Source organism: Mus caroli, unplaced genomic scaffold, assembly GCF_978045245.1.
Source record: "Mus caroli unplaced genomic scaffold, Mus_caroli_1 scaffold_13, whole genome shotgun sequence".
In the NCBI taxonomy this organism is placed as follows: Eukaryota; Metazoa; Chordata; class Mammalia; order Rodentia; family Muridae; genus Mus; species Mus caroli.
The window spans coordinates 53,290,179-53,310,398 of NW_028227268.1; the positions used below are offsets into that span (position 1 = coordinate 53,290,179).

At 46.2% G+C, this 20,220-nt stretch overlaps 1 protein-coding gene across 1 annotated transcript; it reads right to left on the bottom strand.

Annotated features, from left to right (window-relative positions):
- Positions 1–1,032: 1,032 nt before the first annotated feature.
- On the bottom strand, positions 1,033–19,336 carry Fxr2 (FMR1 autosomal homolog 2). The gene is made up of 17 exons (XM_021176554.3): positions 18,833–19,336; positions 12,770–12,822; positions 11,912–12,005; positions 10,893–10,964; positions 10,447–10,595; positions 9,905–9,998; positions 7,662–7,778; positions 5,264–5,434; positions 5,010–5,088; positions 4,582–4,691; positions 3,836–3,922; positions 3,307–3,535; positions 2,944–3,141; positions 2,658–2,858; positions 2,475–2,570; positions 2,235–2,335; positions 1,033–1,727 (listed from the first exon to the last, which is right to left on the bottom strand). The coding sequence occupies exons 1-17, from the start codon at positions 18,911–18,913 to the stop codon at positions 1,632–1,634; spliced, it is 2,028 nt and encodes a 675-aa protein (XP_021032213.1). The 5' UTR covers positions 18,914–19,336; the 3' UTR covers positions 1,033–1,631.
- Between the last annotated feature and the right edge of the window lie 884 nt (positions 19,337–20,220).

Below are 20,220 nucleotides of genomic sequence, written 5' to 3' on the forward strand. Positions count from 1 at the left end.
TCAAGATCCATCTACCTCTGCCTCCTGGGTGCCTGAATTTTTCTTCTAAATTTAAAACAGCTTTTTTTTTTTCTTTAGTGTAACAATCCTGTCTTGTCCTTGAACTCACTCGATCCACCTGCCTCTATCTTGGACTCCAGAGTTCTGGGATTAAAGGCGTGTGCCCAGTACTGCCCAGCAGTTACATAGTTAAGAATCCCGATTTCCGGGCTGGTGAGATGGCTCAGTGGGTAAGAGCACCCGACTGTTCTTCCAAAGGTCCGGAGTTCAAATCCCAGCAACCACATGGTGGCTCACAACCATCTGTAATGAGATCTGACGCCCTCTTCTGGTGTGTCTTAAGACAGCTACAGTGTACTCACATATAATAAATAAATAAATCTTAAAAAAAAAAAAAAAAAAAAAAAAAAAAAAGAATCCCGATTTCCTCCATTCTAAGGTCCAGAATCTCGGAGAAAGCATTCAGCGAACCCTCCTGAGGATCACGGTCACCGCAGTGCAGTGCACTGTACCTGGCTCTGGCGCTTCCCGATTCAGACAGTCACTACTCTTTACCCTTGAGGCCCTAAAAGCTGAAGTCAGTGACATGGATTCTGGAGCTAGAGCAACACCAGGCCAGAAATACAATCTGACCCTCCCAAGTTCTAGAGGTTATGGTGAGGAAACCCTATTTTCCTCTTTGCTGAAGGCCCAGCCTGTGCCCCGGGCCCCAGATAATCGGATTAAACAGCCTGTTCAGACTCTCAGCTTCTACCAGGAACAGCTCCAGCCTCATGGAGCCTGGCCTATCCTCCTGTGACTCAGGGCTCAGGAGTGGCCCAACTCTATCAACAACCAAGGGAAGGAAGAAACAGCAAGGTCTGAAGCACAGTCCTCTGGCCACGGAGAATTAAGGATGCAGCCATTCCCAGAATATTCCCAGAATATCATCTTCCTGACACAGAACGAGAGCCAGGGACCAATGCCGGTCAGCCCTAGAGATTTAAACAGCCCAGACTGGGGTGGGGACAAAGGCAGCATGGGAAACACAAGGCCATTTGGATTTTTTTTATTCTCTTTTTAAATACTGTACAGTGAAAAATAAATACGCCTTCTCATCCACCAGACAAGGTTATTTCCCCCCCCAACTCCCTGGGAGACCTTGTCACCCCCCTTCATACACACCCCTGGTTCTATTCCAAAACCTTCCCCATGCCTCCCACCCACAAATACCCTCACTATCCCCGTCTTCCACAGTGATGAGGCCCCAGAAACGGGGGGTACAGGATGGGAGGAGGGATAGCAGGGGAGCCCCCCTGAACTGTCAAATCTGGGTGGGTCAAGGAGCACCCCCACCAACAGGCGGAGAATGGGGGTGTTCAGAGGTCGGGGATTAGAGGATAAAGGCACATCCAGTCTGAAAGGGAAGGGGAGGCTCCCTCACCCTGGGGGTAGGGTGGACAAGAGGGAGGGGTATGACCCTGTTACACACCCCTCCACTAGCTCCTGGAGGTTGGGGGGGACCCAAGCTGCTGTGCCACCCCCCTCCCCCGTAGATAAGAGCAGCTCCAGCGCAGGTCAGTTGGACCCATGAGGGCCATGGTGGTGGGCAGCAAGCGAGATGGAGAAAGGAGGGATGTGGACTGGAGGTTTTATGAAACTCCATTCACCAAACTACCCAACTCCAAGGGGGCAGAGAGCTCCCCATTCTCTGAGGGGCCCTTGGGAAGCTTGCTGACAGAGTCACCCTACAGAGGAAACAGGAGGAAAACAAAAAGCAAGCAGCTGATGAGTACAGCAGGTGCAAGCATGCCTTCCTTCTCACTACAGACCCACGTGGAAGCCAGGTCCCTCACCCCCTGTGCTCAATCACCAGCAGCCCTGTCTTCTGTGTGTGCCGGTTCTGCTCTACCTCAGCTCAGCCTCAACTCCATCACACACAGTGTGTGCCGGTTCTGCTCTACCCTCAGCTCAGCCTCAACTCCATCACACACAGTGTGTGCCGGTTCTGCTCTACCCTCAGCTCAGCCTCAACTCCATCACACACAGTGTGTGCCGGTTCTGCTCTACCTCAGCTCAGCCTCAACTCCATCACACACAGTGTGTGCCGGTTCTGCTCTACCTCAGCTTAGCCTCAACTCCATCACATACAGTCAATTCAAATTTCTTTGCAAAGTTTTCTGTGTCCCTGCCCCAAACAAACAAACAAACAACAACCACAAAAAAATGGGGTAGGCTGTATCTTGATTGCCTACCTTCTGTCCTGAAAGAGAATCCTCTGAGGGTTTCGTGCGTTCCAGGGGCGGCCGCTGGCGGCTCTGAGACTCTGCCCGTGAGATATAGTCAGCCACAGTCACTAGTAGGAAAGACACAGGATCAAGACTTTCAGGAACTTCGGGATTTCATGGTTCCCAATGAATCCAACCCGGTTTTCCCAGCGAATGAGACATTTCATCTTAGTTCCAGAAAGGCTCCAATTCTGTATGTCAGCTGACCTGGTTGGCGGTCTCCGCTGATGGACCCATCAGTCCGGTTACCACGATTACGGCGGCGGCGGCTGCGATTTCGTCTCTGGGGTCTTGATTCATCTTCTGTGGAGTAAAGAAGAGTCACACACCCACCCTCTCATACTTCATTCTTAATCTCACCTCTAAGAATCCTCCAGGCTAGCCCCTCACCCAGGCCATTCTCTGTCATGTTAGGACCATCAGATTCCAGGCCTCCGTCCATGACAGTCCTGTCTTCATCAGTACGGCGGCGGCGGGAACGGCGACGACGGGCACTTGCTGGAGGAGGTTCACCAGGCTCTGAATCAACTGGAGGCTCTGGTTCAGATGTGTCCAAGAGGCTGTAAGGATTGCTGTCTGGATCCTTTAGCACTAGTGAAACAAAGGAAGAGGCTGGGGAGTCAGGTGGCCACTATCTTCTCCTTCAGGTCACCATCCATGACCCCAGCTCTGATACCTGAGCTAATAGATGAGGAGTTATATCTTGAGGTAGGCCGGGGAACAGGTGGGGGTCCCCTTCCCCGGCCCCCAATTGGCCGCCTCCTGCTTTCTTCTCCACGGCTTGGGGGATCTCTGTCACCAGGTCCTGCTCGATTAGACTCCTCTCTCTTTTCTGACTCTGTTTCTGAAGCTGTGGAGGGGTCTGAGCTGGGGCCTGAAGAACACAGAAGGTTTATTCAGAGACACCAGTGCTTGTCCTAGGAGTTCAACCACCACATCCAAATTAGAATTCCTCTTCCTACCACTCACAGGACCCAGGTCAGTCACTGCTTTCCTAAGTTTCCACCCACTTCCTTCACTGCCCACACAGCCGTCTCACCATAGGTAGGACCACCAGTCCTCCGGCCGCGGCCCCGGCCCCCATAGCTGCCCCCATAGGTCCTGGTCGTGTGCAGGGAAGAGGAGGAGCTTTCATCTGTGGCATAGCCCGCCTTGTCACTGCCACCACCACTGCCACCCCGTCCACTCCCAGGAGGGCGAAAGCCCAGCCCAATCTGCCGAAGCTGTTCATCAATCTGCAGTCTCTCCAGGCGAAGCTGTTCAACCTCCTGGTTGGAAAGATGGAAGAAACGCAGGAGAATTAAGAGAGTAGTCAGTCCCCTTCTGCCAAGCATCTCTACCCATGTCATGTGGTCCTGTGCTGCTAAGCTTTTGAGACTTAGGCTTAGGAAGACAAAGGCTTAAAAACAACATTTTGGGATACAGTCTCAGAGCCAAAATACCCACCAATGGTCCTGTTCTACAAACAGACAAACCAGGCACAATAGTCCCAAAGATTACGTACTAGAAGTCCACACCCTCCTTGCCACCCCCTGTCTGTCCCTGTCCCAGGCTTCTGATATGGGTACCTGCAGGTAGGAGAGGTGATACTCTAGCAGTGCTTGGGCATTGCTGATATTCTCTCGGGTGCCAACAAATATGAAGGGAACCATTCCCTGGAGAAAAGACCAACAGGAAAATTAGAAGTCAGGTGTGATGGCACACATGATCTTAGCACCGAGGAGACAGAGGCAGGAACAGCACAACTCAAAGCCATCCTCAGCTACTCAGCAAAGCTCAAGCACGACCTAAGCCACGGAGATTCTGCCTCAAAACCACCACCCTCCCCATTCCCACAAAAAAAAGCCAGGCATGGCTGCACACACTTTTAGTCCCAACACTGAGAAGGGCAGAGGCAGGCACATCTCTGTGAATTGAATTTAAGGCTAGCCTGATTCACAAGGTAAGTTCCAGGCAAGTCAGGGTTATAGAGTGAGCTCCTGTTCAAAAAAAAGGAAGAAAATAAAAAAGAAAAAGACTGCCGGGCATGGTGGCACAAGCCTTTAATTCCAGCACTCCGGAGGCAAAGGCAGGCGGATTTCTGAGTTCGAGGCCAGTCTGGTCTACAAAGTGAGTTCCAGAATGTCCAGGGCTACACAGAGAAACCCTGTCTCAAAAAACAAAAAAACAAACAAACAAACAAACAAAAAAACAAAAAGAAAAAGACTGAAATGTTAAGCCCACCTCTCAGACTGACAGTATCATAGTATAATAGGGCAAACAAAAGGTTCTGTGTTCTGCCCTCCAGAAGTCACCAGCCCCCAGAAAACAGTACCTCCTCCCTGGGGTTCTTCTTGTCGTTATCTCCTTCCACACGAACCCTCACCACACCAGACTTATCCACAATCTCCTGAATCACTTTCCCGTTCTTTCCAATCACTTTGCCTAAATGGATAAAGAAGGAATTAGGCTTTTAATTTTTGTTATCATTAAGGAAATAAAATTAAAACTCTTCTATAGACTTCTCTACATATACTGCACGTAATTCATTCTCTTGCTTCTAGGAATCTCAAACTTTCCATGGGACAAACATGATACAATCCCTATAAGGTTTATTATCGTCTCCTTCCTTATTTGCATGTCAGACTATTTATTCCGTCCGTATGTGCAGGCATCAATCCTAGTTACATGGACAAAATTGTTTTCAAAACTCTGCCACCTGGGCCCTAACTTTATCCCTTTTACACACACACTCAAACTCACCAACCAGGTTCCTGGGCACTTGTACAGAGTCCTCGGAAAATTCAAGGAAGCTTCGAGCCTGTCTGCATGCCTCTGGCGTCTATAGAAAAAGTAAACTAAAACAGAATCCAGATCTCCCTGCCATTCTGACTTTGGAGAAATAAGCTGTCACCAAAGTCAGGCTGGAAGGTCACCATAACTTCAGATTTGCTTTCCACCTTAGCCTCAATCCCCTCTGTCACCCAAAGGACCCCAATAGTCCAATCTTTGCTGACCTCCCCATAGATTCGGAAAGTGCAGGTCTCTTCACCCAGCTCAATGGCAGTCACTCCTGGCACTTTCCGAGCCTGCTGGATGTTGGCACCGTGAGTTCCGATTGCCAGACCCATCAGGTCCTCTCGCACTGTAAACTCCTCTTGGAAGGCTGCTGCCAACTGCTTACTTGTCTGAAAGAAAAAAAAAAAAAAAGGCACTGTGAGATCCTGGTGGTGAAATCTCAGAATACATGTCCCGGATGCTTAATCGTTTAAATGTGTGAAGAAAACTCATGAAAGAAAACCAGAACCACCTGCAGTCTGCCTAGCCACTGAGACTTCCATGGAAACCTCAGGCACCTTTAAATGCCAGGGCTTGTGAGCAGTGAGGACTGTAATGAGGGCAGTTTGAACTAGAAGCCACCAAAGTTCTAGATTTGGCTCCAACACTAACTGGTTGACTGATCCTTACCAAGACACACACTGCCTCTGATCTATCCTCTGACAAGTCCTTACAGCTGACCTGCTTAATCTCAAATTAGTAAAAATGGTATTCCTCTTTTGAGCCCTTCCCACGCTCAGGAGTTCTCTTTTTATTAAAAAATCCATGTTTATTCTGCTTAAAAAAAAAAAAAAAAGACGAGCAGGAGGATTAGACAAAGCTGACAGAAAGTAGTTATGTACATGCATGTTGTTCTGCATGAGTGAATGTACACCATATTCAAGAGCTACATGCTCCAGGCTCAACAGAGGGACACTTGCTTTGTAAGCAACAGACCCTGTGCTCCATCCTGTGTCCAGAGGGGGGAAAAACAACTTGTGGGCTGGGAGAGTAGTTCAGCAAGTAGAGTGCTTGCTCAGCACGCAGGAAGCTCTGGGTTAGACCTTCGGCCATACAAAAAAGATTTGGCGGCCACACCTGCAATCCCAGCACCAGAAAGATGGAGGGAAGCAAAAGGATCAAAAACTAAATGTCACTTGGCTACATAAAAAGTTTGGGGGGCTGGTGAGATGGCTCAGTGGTTAAGAGCACCGACTACTCTTCCAAAGGTCCTGAGTTCAAATCCCAGCAACCACATTGTGGCTCACAACCATCTGTAACGCAATCTGATGCTCTTTTCTGGAGTGTCTGAAGACAGCTACAGTACACTTACATATAATAAATAAATAAATATTTTTTAAAAAAAAGTTTGAAGTTTGGGCTGGAGAGATGGCTCAGCAGTTAAGAGCACTAACTATTCTTCCAGAGGTCCTGAGTTCAATTCCCAGCAACGACATGGTGGCTCACAGCCATCTGTAATACCATCTGATGCCCTCTTCTGGCATGAGGTGTGTATATGCAAATAGAACACTTATATATAAAATAAATAAATAAAAAAATTAGCCGAGCGTGGTGGCACACGCCTTTAATCCCAGCACTCAGGAGGCAGAGGCAGGCGGATTTCTGAGTTCAAGGCCAGTTTGGTCTACAGAGTGAGTTCCAAGACAGCCAGGGCTATACAGAGAAACCCTGTCTCGAAAAACCCAAAAATAAATAAAGAAAGAAAAAGGAGTTGGAGATCTGAAGACCACACTGACATCAAACATGCAGATCCAATGTGGAGTTTGCCTAGCTTATTTCCTGCCTTGCTTTGGAGATTACAGTTAAGTGATTGAATGAATTTTAGAAGAAACTTTGAACACTGTTGAGACTAAATGTATGTTTTATTATGCTATGTGTAGGTATGTTTCCCCCAAAGACTCATGTGTTTATGGGGCCAGGGAGTGGAATGTGATGGTTTGTATATGCTTGGTCCAAGGAGTGGCACTATTAGAAGTATATCCTTGGTTGGAAGAAGTCTTTCAAACTCTCTTTCTAGCTGTCTAGAAAAAGCCAGTCTTCTGATGAAGATGTAGAACTCTCAGCTCCTCCTGCACCACGGTACCTGCCTGGATGCCACCATGTTCCAGCCTTGATGATAATGGCCTAACCTTTGAACCTATGAGCCAGCCCCAGTTAAATGTCCTTATAAGAGTTGCCTTGGTCATGGTGTCTGCTCACAGCAGTAAAACCCTACGAATTCCAGGCCAGAAGACCAGTGAAGCCCTGTTCAAAACAACACTGCTGGGTAATGGTGGTGCATGCCATCAATCGCAGCACTCCAGGGTCAGAGATATTTGGATTTCCTGTTGAGTTCTAGGACAGCCAAGGGTATACAGAGATCCCTGTCTCAAAAAACTAAAAACAAACAAAACGAAACCAAACCTTTCAAATCCATACCAAACCACAATAGAATACTGTCCTCTGAAGATGATAAAATAAATTAGCCACACAAGACTAATGACCTAGTAGCCTTTTTCTATGTGTTTCAGACACAAAAGAAAACAAGAAAGGAAAGGCCGTTGTTATTCAGGGTGAGAAACAGCAGTCAGAACTTACCTCTAGGTGCTTAGTAGCTTCTTCATTGCGGGACATGAGCAGCAATTTGGTGCGAAGGCTTCGGAAATGCATATCACCCAACAAAGATGCCCTCTTCACAGGGGCTTCTGTGGTTGACTGGGGAATGATGAACAAGAAGTATAAAAGCAAAATATATGGGCAGAGACAAGTGGCTCAGAGGTTAAGAGAACTGACTGCTCTGACAGAGGAGCTAGGTTCAATTCCCAGAATCTACATGGCAGGTCACACTTGTCTGCAATTCCAGTTCCAGGAGATCTGACACCCTCACAGAGATGCACATGCAGGCAAACCAGCAATACACATAAAGTAAAAATAACTTTTTAAAAAAAGCAAAATACACACCATGGAAGCATTAGAGACTTGGCAGTAGAATGCCAGTCCCTGAAAAAGGGCAGGTATAAAGAAAGGAAGTTGGCTTTTTGTTTTGTTTTTCAAGACAGGGTTTCTCTGTGTAGCTGTGGCTGTCCTGGAACTCACTCTGTAGACCAGGCTGGCCTTGAACTCACAGAGATCCGCCTGCCTCTGCCTGCTTCCTGAGTGTTGGGATTAAAGGCGTGCACCATCACCACCTGGCAAGAAATGAAGTTTAAAATAAGGTGGTAGCATGGGCTGGCTCAGTGGTTAAGAGCACTGACTGCTCTTCCAGAGGTCCTGAGTTCAATTCCCAGCAACCACATGGTGGCTCATAACCATCTATGAGATCTAGTGACCTCTTTGGACCTGTGGGGTACATGCAGGCAGAATGCCGTATACATTTTTAAAAGGAAAGAAAGAAAGAAAGAAAGAAAGAAAGAAAGAAAGAAAGAAAGAAAGAAAGAAAGAAAGAAAGAAAAGAAAAGAAAAGGAGAGAGGGAGAGAGGGAGGGAGAAAAAGGGAGGGAGGGAGGGAGGGAGGGAGGGAGAGAGAGAGAGAGAGAGAGAGAAAGAAAGAAAGAAAGAAAGAAAGAAAGAAAGAAAGAAAGAAAGGAAGGAAGGAAGGAAGGAAGGAAGAGAGGGAGGGAGAAAAAGGGAGGGAGGGAGGGAGGGAGGGAGGGAGAGAGAGAGAAAGGGAGGGAGGGAGGGAGGGAGAGAGAGAGAGAGAGAGAGAGAGAGAGAGAGAGAGAGAAAGAAAGAAAGAAAGAAAGAAAGAAAGAAAGAAAGAAAGAAAGGAAGGAAGGAAGGAAGGAAGGAAGGAAGGAAGGAAGGAAGGAAGGTAGGTAGGTAGGTAGGTAGGTGGGTGGTAGCACATGCCTATCTCAAAATTAGGGACGGTAAAGCAAGAAACTGTCACAGAGTCAGGGCAGCTTCTGCTTTGTGAATGCCAGGCCAGCCAAGAGGAAACAGAAAAGAAATGAGGTAGGCAGCATGAAAACTACTGTCAGTCACATAGCAACTGAATAGCTAAATACTGACAGGAGTCATATGACAATAAGGAGCAAGAAGAGAGATATACATTTGTTTCACTTTCAAATATTTATAGCAGGTAGAGGGGTAGTGGCGCACGCCTTTAATTCCAGAACTCAGGAGGCAGAGGCAGGCGGATTTCTGAGTTCGAGGACAGCCTGGTCTACAGAGTGAGTTCCAGGACAGCCAGGGCTACTACATGGACAGATCCTGTCTCGAAAAAAAACTGGGAAAAAAAACTTATTTATGTACATCTCTCTGTGTGTGAACATGTTATATGAACATAGGTGCAAAGACCAAAAGAGGGTGTCAGGTGCCCTGGAACTGAAGTTAGAGGTGGTTGTGAGATACATGGAGAAGGGAGAGACAGGAACCCCCCAAAGCTGGCTGGCTAGCCAAAGTTGGCTAGCTCTGGGTTAGGTGAAGATAAGCTGCCTTGTAAATGTATCATGATTAAGAGATATCAGATACCAACACTTAAGGGTTTCCAACCCAGACGTGCACTTATATACATGCAAATATATACACACAGAGATCCAAATATATCCAAGGGCTGGGGTACAACAGCTAAATGGCAAGGCACTTGTCTAGAGCACATAGGTGTGTGAAAATCATGGTTTAATTTCTAGCATAGGAAAAAAAGAAGAGAAGGAATAAAGTCATACATAAGGACAATTAAGGAAAGGCAAGGCTGCCTGGTCCAGAAGTGTCAGAAGGAATAAGTAAGCATGAACATAGTCGAGCATGAGCAAAAGCCATAGATAGACTTTTCCAAAAGTTTAAGAAGTAAAAAAGGAAAAACTATTGAGCAGGCTTGTTAAATTCAAGCATGAAACTCACCAGAATAAAAAGCTCACTGTTTGTGATGTTGAGAAAGATGCAGTTGGCTCCCAGTGCTTTCTTGAACTCCTTATGGACATTTTCATTGGAGCAGCTGCAGAAAAAAGTAACATGCTCAGGAAAAGGGGCACAAGTGGGGAGGAGAAAACAGGAGAGGTAGAACCCCTGCTAAAAAAACAGGGCTTAAGAAAATCATTTTGTAAAATAATGACAGCAAGGCACAGTGGCACACGGTTTTAGTCCCAGCACTTGAAGGCACAGGCAAGAGGAGCTCTGTGACTGCAAGGCCAGTTTGGTTTACAGTTTTAGGCCAACCATAGCTGTGTAGTGAGGCCATATTAAAACCAACAAAACACAGACAGACAGACAGGAAAAGAGAGAGTCAACATGAAAAATGGGAGGGCTATGGGCATAGCATGTAAAAAGGTCCTCACAGGGCCAGGGGATGAACAGAGCAGAGTCAAGAGTGGAAGACTTGGGAGAAACGAGGACAGAGCTGGCACTGTGGAGAGCCTCTAATCCCCAGCCTCTCCAACACTTACGCCTCTCTGAGATCCTCAGGCACAGCCATGGTAACCTTGAAGAAGCTGCCTTTGGTTGCAAGGGGATTGGGATTGACTGGCCGAAGTCGTTCCAGAGTGACAATCTCATTGTAGGTAGCATCACAGGCAGCATACTCAATGACATAGAACTGGCAGAAAAGAAAAAGAATGTATGTATATGACCTTTTCATGAACAAAAGAACAGTTTCAAGAATTCCCCAAAGGGGGCTGGTGAGATGGCTCAGTGGGTAAGAGCACCCGACTGCTCCTCCGAAGGTCCCGAGTTCAAATCCCAGCAACCACATGGTGGCTCACAACCATCCTTAATGAGATCTGACTCCCTCTTCTGGACTGTCTGAAGACAGCTACAGTGTACTTACATATAATAAAGAAATAAATCTTTAAAAAAAAAAAAAAGAATTCCCCAAAGGGCTTCAGTCACTCACATCTCCCTTCATCATCCGCACCCGGGCCAGCCACCAACCACAAGGTTCCTGTTCATTGGCTCTCGAATAGACCTGAAAGAGTTAGAAATAAAGAGAAATGGCATTGAACACTATCCAAAAATATCAAGAATTGGAGAAAGCATCCAAATACTCAAGCATTCGTAAACCCACAAGAGGAAACAAGAAGATACCAACTAAAGTATGGGGTCCCTGAGTTTTATTTATTTCACTTTTTTTGCTCAGTGGGCAAGAGTTCTCCAAGCCCAACGACCTGAGTTCAAGTCCCAGAGCTCACAGGTCATGACCACCACTCCTGAGCTGTGGAACACTCATGCCCCTCACACACACACACACACACACACACACACAACTTCACACTAAGTAAAAAAGATAAAGAAATGGAGGTCTGGAGCTAGAGAGAGGGCTCAGAGGTTAAGAGAACTGACTGCTCTTCCATAGGTCCTGAGTTCAGTTCCCAGCAACCACATGGTGGCTCACAACCATCTGAAATGGGATCTGATGTTTTCTTCTAGTGTGTCTGATGACAGTGACACTGTACTCACATACATAAATAAATCTTAAAAGAGAGAAAGAGAGAGATGGAAGTCTCACTATATTGACTAGAACAATCAAAAACTCTTGGGCTTAAGTGAGTCTCCTCCCTCAGCCTCCAAGTACTGAAACTGGGGTTGCAGGATATATTTCAGTGATTGAATGTTTGCCTCACATGCCCAAGGCCTGGGTTTCAATCCCCAGGAATCAAACTCCCCACCCCTTGTACATGCACGTGCATATATATTGGAACTGTAGGAGCTAGGCTTTATGACAAATGAAGAAGCAGATCCTTGTAAGCTGGTGCCCCCAGGCCACAGCCACGATAGAAAGGCACTGCTACACTACTTCACTGACTACATGGCGAGATACGGTGGCTCAGAAAAGGAGAGAACATAATCAGTAAGTAAAAAACCAAGATTCCTAATAAAGCAAAACATTGGAAAGGTGGACCTCACAGTCCTTACCTCTACTTCATCTCCTTCTGTGATTTCCTTATTGTAGTCAGCTGGAGGTGGTAGTCGGACATCCCCAAAGGGAATCTGTCTCTCACTCTGCCAGCTATAAGACAAACAGTGACATGAAAGCTATTCAGATTGATGTTATTGTCCACCTCTTCACAAGGGGGTTGCTCCCTTAGTTAGACCACTTTTTTTTTTCCCATTTTTTTTCCTGGTTTATTTCAAAACAGGGTTTCTCTGTGTAGCCCTGGCTGTCCTGGAACTCACTCTGTAGACCAGGCTGGCCTCGAACTCAAAAATCTGCCTGCCTCTGCCTCCCAATTGCTGGGATTAAAGGCATGCGCCACCTCTGCCCTGCTTCTTTTTTTTTTTTTTTAATTAGATATTTTCTTTCTTTACATTTGATGTTATCTCCTTTCCTAGTTTCCCCTCCAAAAATCCCCTATTCCCTCCCCCTCAGCTAGACCACTTTTATTTTTCCTGGTAAAGAGTCAAAACACCAAGCCGGGCACGGTGGCACACGCCTTTAATCCCAGCACTCGGGAGGCAGGCAGATTTCTGAGTTCGAGACCAGCCTGGTCTACAAAGTGAGTTCCAGGACATACAGGGCTACACAGAGAAACCCTGTCTCGGGAAAAAAGTCAAAACACCAGATCCTGTTCCATAGTGGTCTTTTATCCCTTGCTACCAACTATCAAGTGACCAAAACTTGCACCAAGCTATCTGCTCTTCCTTTCTTAGAATTTCCATCTAAACCCTCAGCTCTCTGCCACCTATTACTGGCCTCACAGACCTGAGCAGTCCCTCCTCTCACCCTCCTTTAGGGCATAGTGATATTGAGCTTGTCTATTCCCAAGGTCTTACTTGTTCTCAAAGAAGATAGTGACAGAGTCTTCATGGACATCCTTTACAAAGCCCTAGGGAGAAAATGTAAAAACCATAAATGAAAATACATTTTACCACCACCTTAGCCATCAGGTAAGAAATATCAGAAACCTTTAAAATTAAGAGTTTGAGCTGGAGATGTGAGCAGACTAAACATCGCCAGAAAGACTGTGATGGGAAAGAATATATAGAATGAGAAAAGAAATAATACTAACAGAATCTAGAAAGAATGTGGACGAGGCACAAAGTAAAACCTGCCCAGGAACAGCCCAGAAGCTGCTCATCTACTCAGGGCCTGTACCCTCCCTACCTGCCTGCTCCCGGAGAGCTAAGCAGCTGCCAGAGTTCAATTAAATCACTAGCAACTTTCAGCAAGGCCAAGAATATCCCATAAGACAGTGAACGACTGCACTAGAACATCTAGAAGATATCAGAACTGCCAAGAGGGAGAAGGGTCTGATCCCCAGAGACCTGAGTACTTAGAGAATAGAACACACTGGAGTGGAGAAGTTCAAAATAAACAGCAGTTTATAAAAGGAAAAAAAAAAAAACCCTACAATTTAAAAGATGTCATAGTTCTGAATGGACAGAAATAACTACGGAATCTAAAAATAAAATATGCAAAGCCACCAATCTTGAGATCATGACAATAGGAATCATTAAATATCTATTTTATTTTCTCTTTCCTAAGGAGGTCTAAACTGTACATTCAACCTACAGTCTCAGTTGTTCTTTCTTGTTTTGTTTTCCCAACAGTTTTTCGAGACAGGGTTTCTCTGTATAGCCCTGGCTGTCCTGGAACTTACTCCGTAGACCAGGCTGGCCTCGAACTCAGAAATCTGCCTGCCTCTGCTTCCTGAGCGCTGGGATTAAAGGTGTGCACCACCACGCCCGGCTGTTCTTTCTTGTTTTGATAAAGTCTAATTCATTACTATTATTACTACTACTATTACTATTATTTTACAAAGTATGCTCTCGTTTCATGGCTAAGAAACTTCTGGAATTCAAAGCCACACACTTTCTCCTATGTCTTCTGGAAATTTTGTTAGTCGTTTTTTAATATTTATTTATTCATTCACATTCATTTGTGCAGTGATGTTTTGTCCACATGTATGTGGTTGAGGGTGTTAGATCTTGGAGATACAGATAATTGTGAGCTGTCATGTGGGTACTGGAAATTGAACCTGGGTCCTCTGGAAGGGCAGTCGATGCTGAGCCATCTCTTCAGCCTCATTCTCTGTTTTAAACTACACATTGTGGGGGCTGGTGAGATGGCTCAGCAGTTAAGAGCACTGACTGCTCTTCCGAAGGTCCTGAGTTCAAATCCCAACAACCACATGGTGACTCACAACCATCTGTAACTAGATCTATGTGTACCTACATATAATAAATAAATCTTTAAAAAAGAAAAAAACCCAACTACACATTGTATACGTGTTATGTGTGTGTGAACTCATGCATGCTTTCCCCACAACGTGTGTGGATGTCAGAGGACAACCTATCGAAGTAGGCTCTCTTCCACCATGTGGGTCTTGGGATCAAACTCAGGTCTACGGGATTGGTAGCAGATACCTTTTTACCCATTGAGCCATCTCCCTGTCCCAAGATTTTTATTTTACATTTAGGTATGTTACAGATTTTCTTTTAGAGACAGAAACTCACATGAAGCAGAGCCTTTCTGATTTTCCTGTTTCTATCATCCGAGCATTGTTGTGATTACAGATATACACCACCACACCCTGTTTATTTGGTGCTGACAGTGTTTTATGCATGCTTTATCATCTGTACTACACTCTTAGTCCCAAAGTTGCTTTTGATTAGTAAACATTAGTTTGTACTTGCGTTTTTTTGATAAAAGTGGAAACAGTTTAGAGAGCTGTTAGTCCCAGGAGCTGAGAAATAAGAGCAGGTGAATCTTTTTAAATTCACAACCAGCCTGGTCTATATCACAAGTTCAAGCTACCCGGAAATATATAGAGACAGTGTCTCATAGATGGATGGACAGATACAAAGAAATAATAAGCTGCCAGATAGACAGAGATAGATAAGAAGGAAGGAAAAAAGGAAGGAAGGAAGGAAGGAAGGAACAAATAATAGTTGCCAGGTGGTGGGGGTCTTTAATCCCAACACGCAGAGGCAGGCAGATCTCTAACCAAGCCAGCATGGTCTACAGAGTGAGTTCCAGGACTGCCAGGGCTACAGAGAAACCCCATTCTGAAAACAAAACAAAACAAAACAAAAAAAAAAACACTAGATAGATTAGATTAGATAATGGGGGGGTTGGCTAGAATAGTGTGATGTGTGCCTAGCAAGTATAAAGCCCTGATTTTAATCCTCAACATCAAAAGCAGTAAGAAAGCCAGATGCTTCAAAAAAGGCTAACAATATTCAAGGACCAGCCCTAAACACAGTAACTAGGATAGTGGCAGAGCTTAGGAGAAAATGTACAATAATGTTCTAGAGAATACAGAGTTCCCACCTCACAGGCCTGGTCAGTCACCACTTACAAGACTATTCTTTCCTATAATGAGAAAATCTAAACCTGAATTTTGCTTCAGATACAATCTGCTTTGGCTGTTTGGTGGGAGCCTGGGCAGAAGGGTCTATGAATTGGAGGTCAGCTTAAGCTACATGCTAAGTTACAGAGTAGCCTGAGCTATCAAAGTATAGAAATCCTATCTCTATATGGGGAGAAATGTTTTTAAAGATGAAGGGAGGAAGGGAAAGGGAAAGGAAGAAAAAGGAAGAGATTGGAGGGCTACCTGGCTGAGGATATACTTCAGTGGAAGGCTAAGATGAGACCTCAAGTTCAAAGTTAGCCTTATCAACAAAGCAAGGCTATACAATAAGACCCACAGGTTGGTGGTGGCCTAAACCTTCCAAGGCCAGCCTAGTCTACAGAGTGAGTTCCAGGGAATCCTGTCCCCCAAAAAAACAAAAGACAGAGGCAGGTGGATTTCTGAGTTTGAGGCTAGCCTGGTCTACAGAGTGAGTTCCAGGACAGCCAGGGCTACACAGAAAAACCTTGTCTCAAAAAACAAACAAACAAAAACAAAACAAAACACATTATGAATCTGGGGTTGATGGTTGCACCTGTAATCCCAGGTCTTGGAAAAGGAAGCCACCGTAAAACCAGGAGTCCAAGGTCATCCCCAGTTAAAAGCCCAAGCCACCTGAAACCACCTTAACAAAACACATCACATCCTGACAGAAAAGCCAAGTTTGATAGGATAATTCTAAAATAACTTAGACCTCAGATCTGATATCTATTGGCTCTAGAAAAATCACAGTTTTGTGAGAGGAGAAAAGGATCTCCCCAAACGTAAAAGATCTAAAAAGTTAGTATCCCTTACTCACACCAAAGTTTGCTGAGTCATAAATATTAATCAGCAAGGTTTGAATAGGTAAGTATCTACATTACACTGAGTTTTAAGAAGATTAGTCTAATATTAGGCAATGTCTTTAACTCAGTCATGGAGCAGAAAGTGCTGAAATGGCCAGAATACAAAATCTACACTCAATATTTGGCTTTTATTAACTCTATACTATCAAAGAATCCTGTCCCTGCTTCCCTCAAATCTATCACTGCTATGGCCCACAGAATAAAAGGACAAAAGTCAAGAGAGACTTTGGTTGGGTACCCATATGTGTAACAGAAAACATGTCCCAGCCCAACCGTTTCATACAGGTAATTGGAATTGAGCACTAATCTGTCCCAGCTGTGCATGGCTCCTGAGCTTCCTTAAACCGAATGAAAATATCTTATCTTGATCTCATACTCAATTTAAAAATCGCTTTTCAAACTAAGAGTGGTTGTGGATGCTTTTAATCCCAGCATTCAACAAAGGCAGACCTATCCCAAAGAGTTTGAGTTCAGGGCAGCCAAGGCTACATAGAGAAGAGAAATCCTGTCCCAGAAATCAAACAAGTGTGTGGGGGGGGAATATATACATACATACATACACCCACACACACATACACACAGCTTTTCTTGGAATTTTTAACATTTTGGTGTTAGAAGGATACAGATCAAGGCTAACATATCATGGAAAAGAGATCATCTTATAATAAAGAGTACTTTTTCGGTTTGTTTGGGTTGTTTTTTTAGACTGGATTCCATTCCCCACACTGGTTTTGAACTTCAACAATCCTACTTTAGCCTTCTAAGTACTAGGATTAGATTATGCACCACCATACCCAGCCTGAGGAGACTGTTTTAACAAAGGTAATACAAATGTGGGTGAAATAGATATTAAGACATTAATGTGTCCTATCAGAACCCAAAAGGAATTAAAGACTTTTGCTACAGAAAACAGAAATGTTAGAGACACTATTCTGGTCAGAAGAAAATGTACCAAGAGTTAGGAAAGTGACAGAATCAGCTAGGAGCCTTCTTCAGCTACACACAGAATAGACAGGTAGACATCAATGAGGATACACAGGAATACAGAAATACCAAGCTAAAAAGACCAAGACTTAGTTGAGAAGCTACATTAAAGCCAATAGGTATGTGCACCCATAGGCACTGGGTAAAGAACTTGACCAGAAAAGGGACAAAATGGCATGGCCGTTATAATGGGTAACTAACATCAGTAGAAGTGGGGTTAGGAACCATCTACAGGGGCAGGGCAAACCTAAGTCCTTTTTCAGCTACAAAAAATTTATAATTTCATAGTAGAGTCAGAGAAAGTGATTTCCAAGGGCATAAGAAAGTAGAAGTTCTACTACGGTAGGGAGACAGACAACCTGAGGAAACCTGAAGAAAAAGGGGATCTTCTCACCTATCTAATGCTATGGAAATTCCTCTTTCTCTCCAGGATGAAGAGTAAGAGAGGGACCAAACCTGTCCGGGACAATTCCACTCATAAAAGTCAAAAGATGTTCAGAACCCCACTGATCAGAAGAAGAAAATATCTGGGCCGTGGGAAGAGTCAGTCTGAACCTAAATTAGGGGGTTGGGGGATCCAGAATGGACTCAGGACAGATACAGAAGATGGGGTGGGAGATGGATAGAAAGAAGGAAAAAACAAAAGTTCTGGTCTGGCATGGTGGCTCAACCAGTAACGCCAGAGCTGTAATCCTAGGCTGAGGAAGAGTTCAAGTGCAGCCAGGGAGGGGATCTTGTCCCAACCACACCCCTTAAAAAAGTTCACAGAAATCAAATCTTAGGCAAAGAAAAAGCTGAAAAGAAGCAATTCTGAAAGATACTTCTTTTCTTTCCAGAAGGACTGTCAACAAGCGGAAATCTGTTAGAATAAGAACTAGAGCTTGTTGAGATGGCCTTTGAGAGACAGTGAAGCTTAAACTTACCAAGAAGATAGAGGAATGACCTAAATATATCTAGAGTCAAAGAGATAAGCGTGAATCCATCCCTGACAGCTGATTTTGGAATATAGGTGTGGTGGGTGACAGACTTGTCCAACAAATCCACTTTATGACTGGCTGATAAAAACCTGAGGCCAAAGATAGATGCTAATGCTAAATAACACAGATGGGTTTTGACCAGTTCTTGTCAGCCTGGGAACAGGAATGTAAGACCGAAGTTGAGCAAATGGTCTACAGCCAGTAGGCAGGCAGAAGGCTCCCTGAAGACCGAAGACCTAATGTGGGACAGTGGACCTTCCCAAGGGGGTCATGTAGGAAAAGAAAGCGAATTCTCCATGTGCTTGGGCTGCAGGGGTGATGTGATTAAAAGCTGAAGTATCTCCTACACTTAAAAAAAAAAAAAGAAAAGAAAAGAAAAGTCGATTAGAAGCCAGGAAAAGAGCTTTCTCCAGAGGGACCGGGGGCTCCCATCCCCGCACAGGAATGACCTGATGGCCATGTTTTCAGCTGATAAAAGCAGGTGTAACAGTGAGCTCAAAAATAAAAGCACGAGGGTTAACTCCCACGATCGCCACGGGAGGGTTTCGAGTGGGAACGTGGGTCGAAGGTTCTAAGGGTCAAGACCAAGCTCCAGAAACTCGATCCCGCTCCACTCTTCCCTGCCTCGGCTGGGGGAGGGGGCTAAGGAGGGTGGCCCGGGTCGACGCGCCGTCTCACCTTGTAGAAGGCCCCGTTGGAGCCCCGCACCTCGACGGGCAGTCCCGGCTCCACATCCCCCCCAGAGGCCAGGCCGCCCATGGCGCCGCCACCACCTCCGACTGGCCCGGCAGCAGCTGAAACAGAGCCCTGAGTGCGGGCCGGGCCGGGCCCCCGGCGTCTCCCTGGAGGAGGAGCAGGAGGGGGAGCCGCGGGGGGCGGGAGCCGGGCCGGCCCCACGGCGGCCCTGCTACAGCCGACGAGCAGGGGGCCGGGGCCGGGCCGCTCCCCGTCCGCCGCCGCCGCCGCTGCCTTGGTCTCCGCCACCGTGAGGGAAACGGCCGCCGCCGCCGCCGCCGCCTTCGTCACCTCAGCTTCCGCCCGCCGGCGCCCCCGCTGCTGCCTCGGTCCCGGGACCCGCTGCTGCCGCTGCCGCTCCACGGCCTCCACCTCCCCCTGCTGCCGCCGCCTACTGCGCAGGCGCACAGGGCACCCGCCCGCCGCGCGAGGAGCCGGAGGGCCAAGGCGCAGGCGTCTAGGCTGGCGACCCAGCTCCCGCTCGCCAGCGCGTCAGGGCTTCCACATTCTCTTGCACTCTCTCACGCCCCCTCCTGGTCGCCTCTCTGCGCTTGCGCAGAACGAGACGAACGCTCTCGGTACCACTCCAACCTTCCACTGTCCCTGTCCCTTCCTTTCCCCGCCCCACAACACTGGAAGCAAACCAATCAAAGGGAGAGAGGGACCGCGGTCGCTCCATCGGATTGGACTTCCGCCTCCACAAAGTGAGCCCCATGGAGCCTGGGCAATTTAGGGATGGGCATGCGCCCGAATGACTGCTTGGTCACTTTCACCACCTTTGTCTTTCTTGGTGCGCACACTCCAAAGTGGGGGGGGGGGGGGCCCGAAAGGCAAAAACTGCCCAGTGCGCAGGCGCCGGGCTTTGGTGTCCATGCGCATGTGTTGACTCTCTGCATCCATAGGAGAATCAAGAGTCACTGTTGTTGGCTTAAGTAGATTTTTTTTTTTTTTTAAGTTTTGTGAGACAGGGTCTCTTGTGTCCTAGGCTGACCATGAACTAACTAGGTAGTGGGGGAATGACCTTGAATAGGTCCTCCAACCTCCACCTCCCAAGTGCAAAAATTACAGCCATGTCATTACCATGCTTGCCCTAAGTTGATTCTAGTATTCTAGTAAATTCAGTGCCGTATGAAAAACAAAATCCCACATAACTTGATACATAAATTCTGAGGAGATTCAAAACAGGAAAAACTGTCATGGAGTAACAAAAGAGAGAGAGATGGCTCAAATACGAAGCTTAACTGGAATTGTATTCCTAGACCACAAGATGGAAGGAGATATCCTCCTGCAAGTTGTCTCTTGAACATCATACATATGACATCACTCATGGT

Excerpts from the sequence above, each read along its gene's own strand:
- Fxr2 (XM_021176554.3), bottom strand. The coding sequence starts at position 18,913 with ATGGGCGGCCTGGCCTCTGGGGGGGATGTGGAGCCGGGACTGCCCGTC. Across the intron at positions 12,823-18,832 it reads CCAACGGGGCCTTCTACAAG|GGCTTTGTAAAGGATGTCCA; the intron begins GTGAGACGGCGC and ends TTTTCTCCCTAG. Across the intron at positions 2,336-2,474 it reads CAGCGGAGACCGCCAACCAG|TGACTGTGGCTGACTATATC; the intron begins GTCAGCTGACAT and ends CTTTCCTACTAG.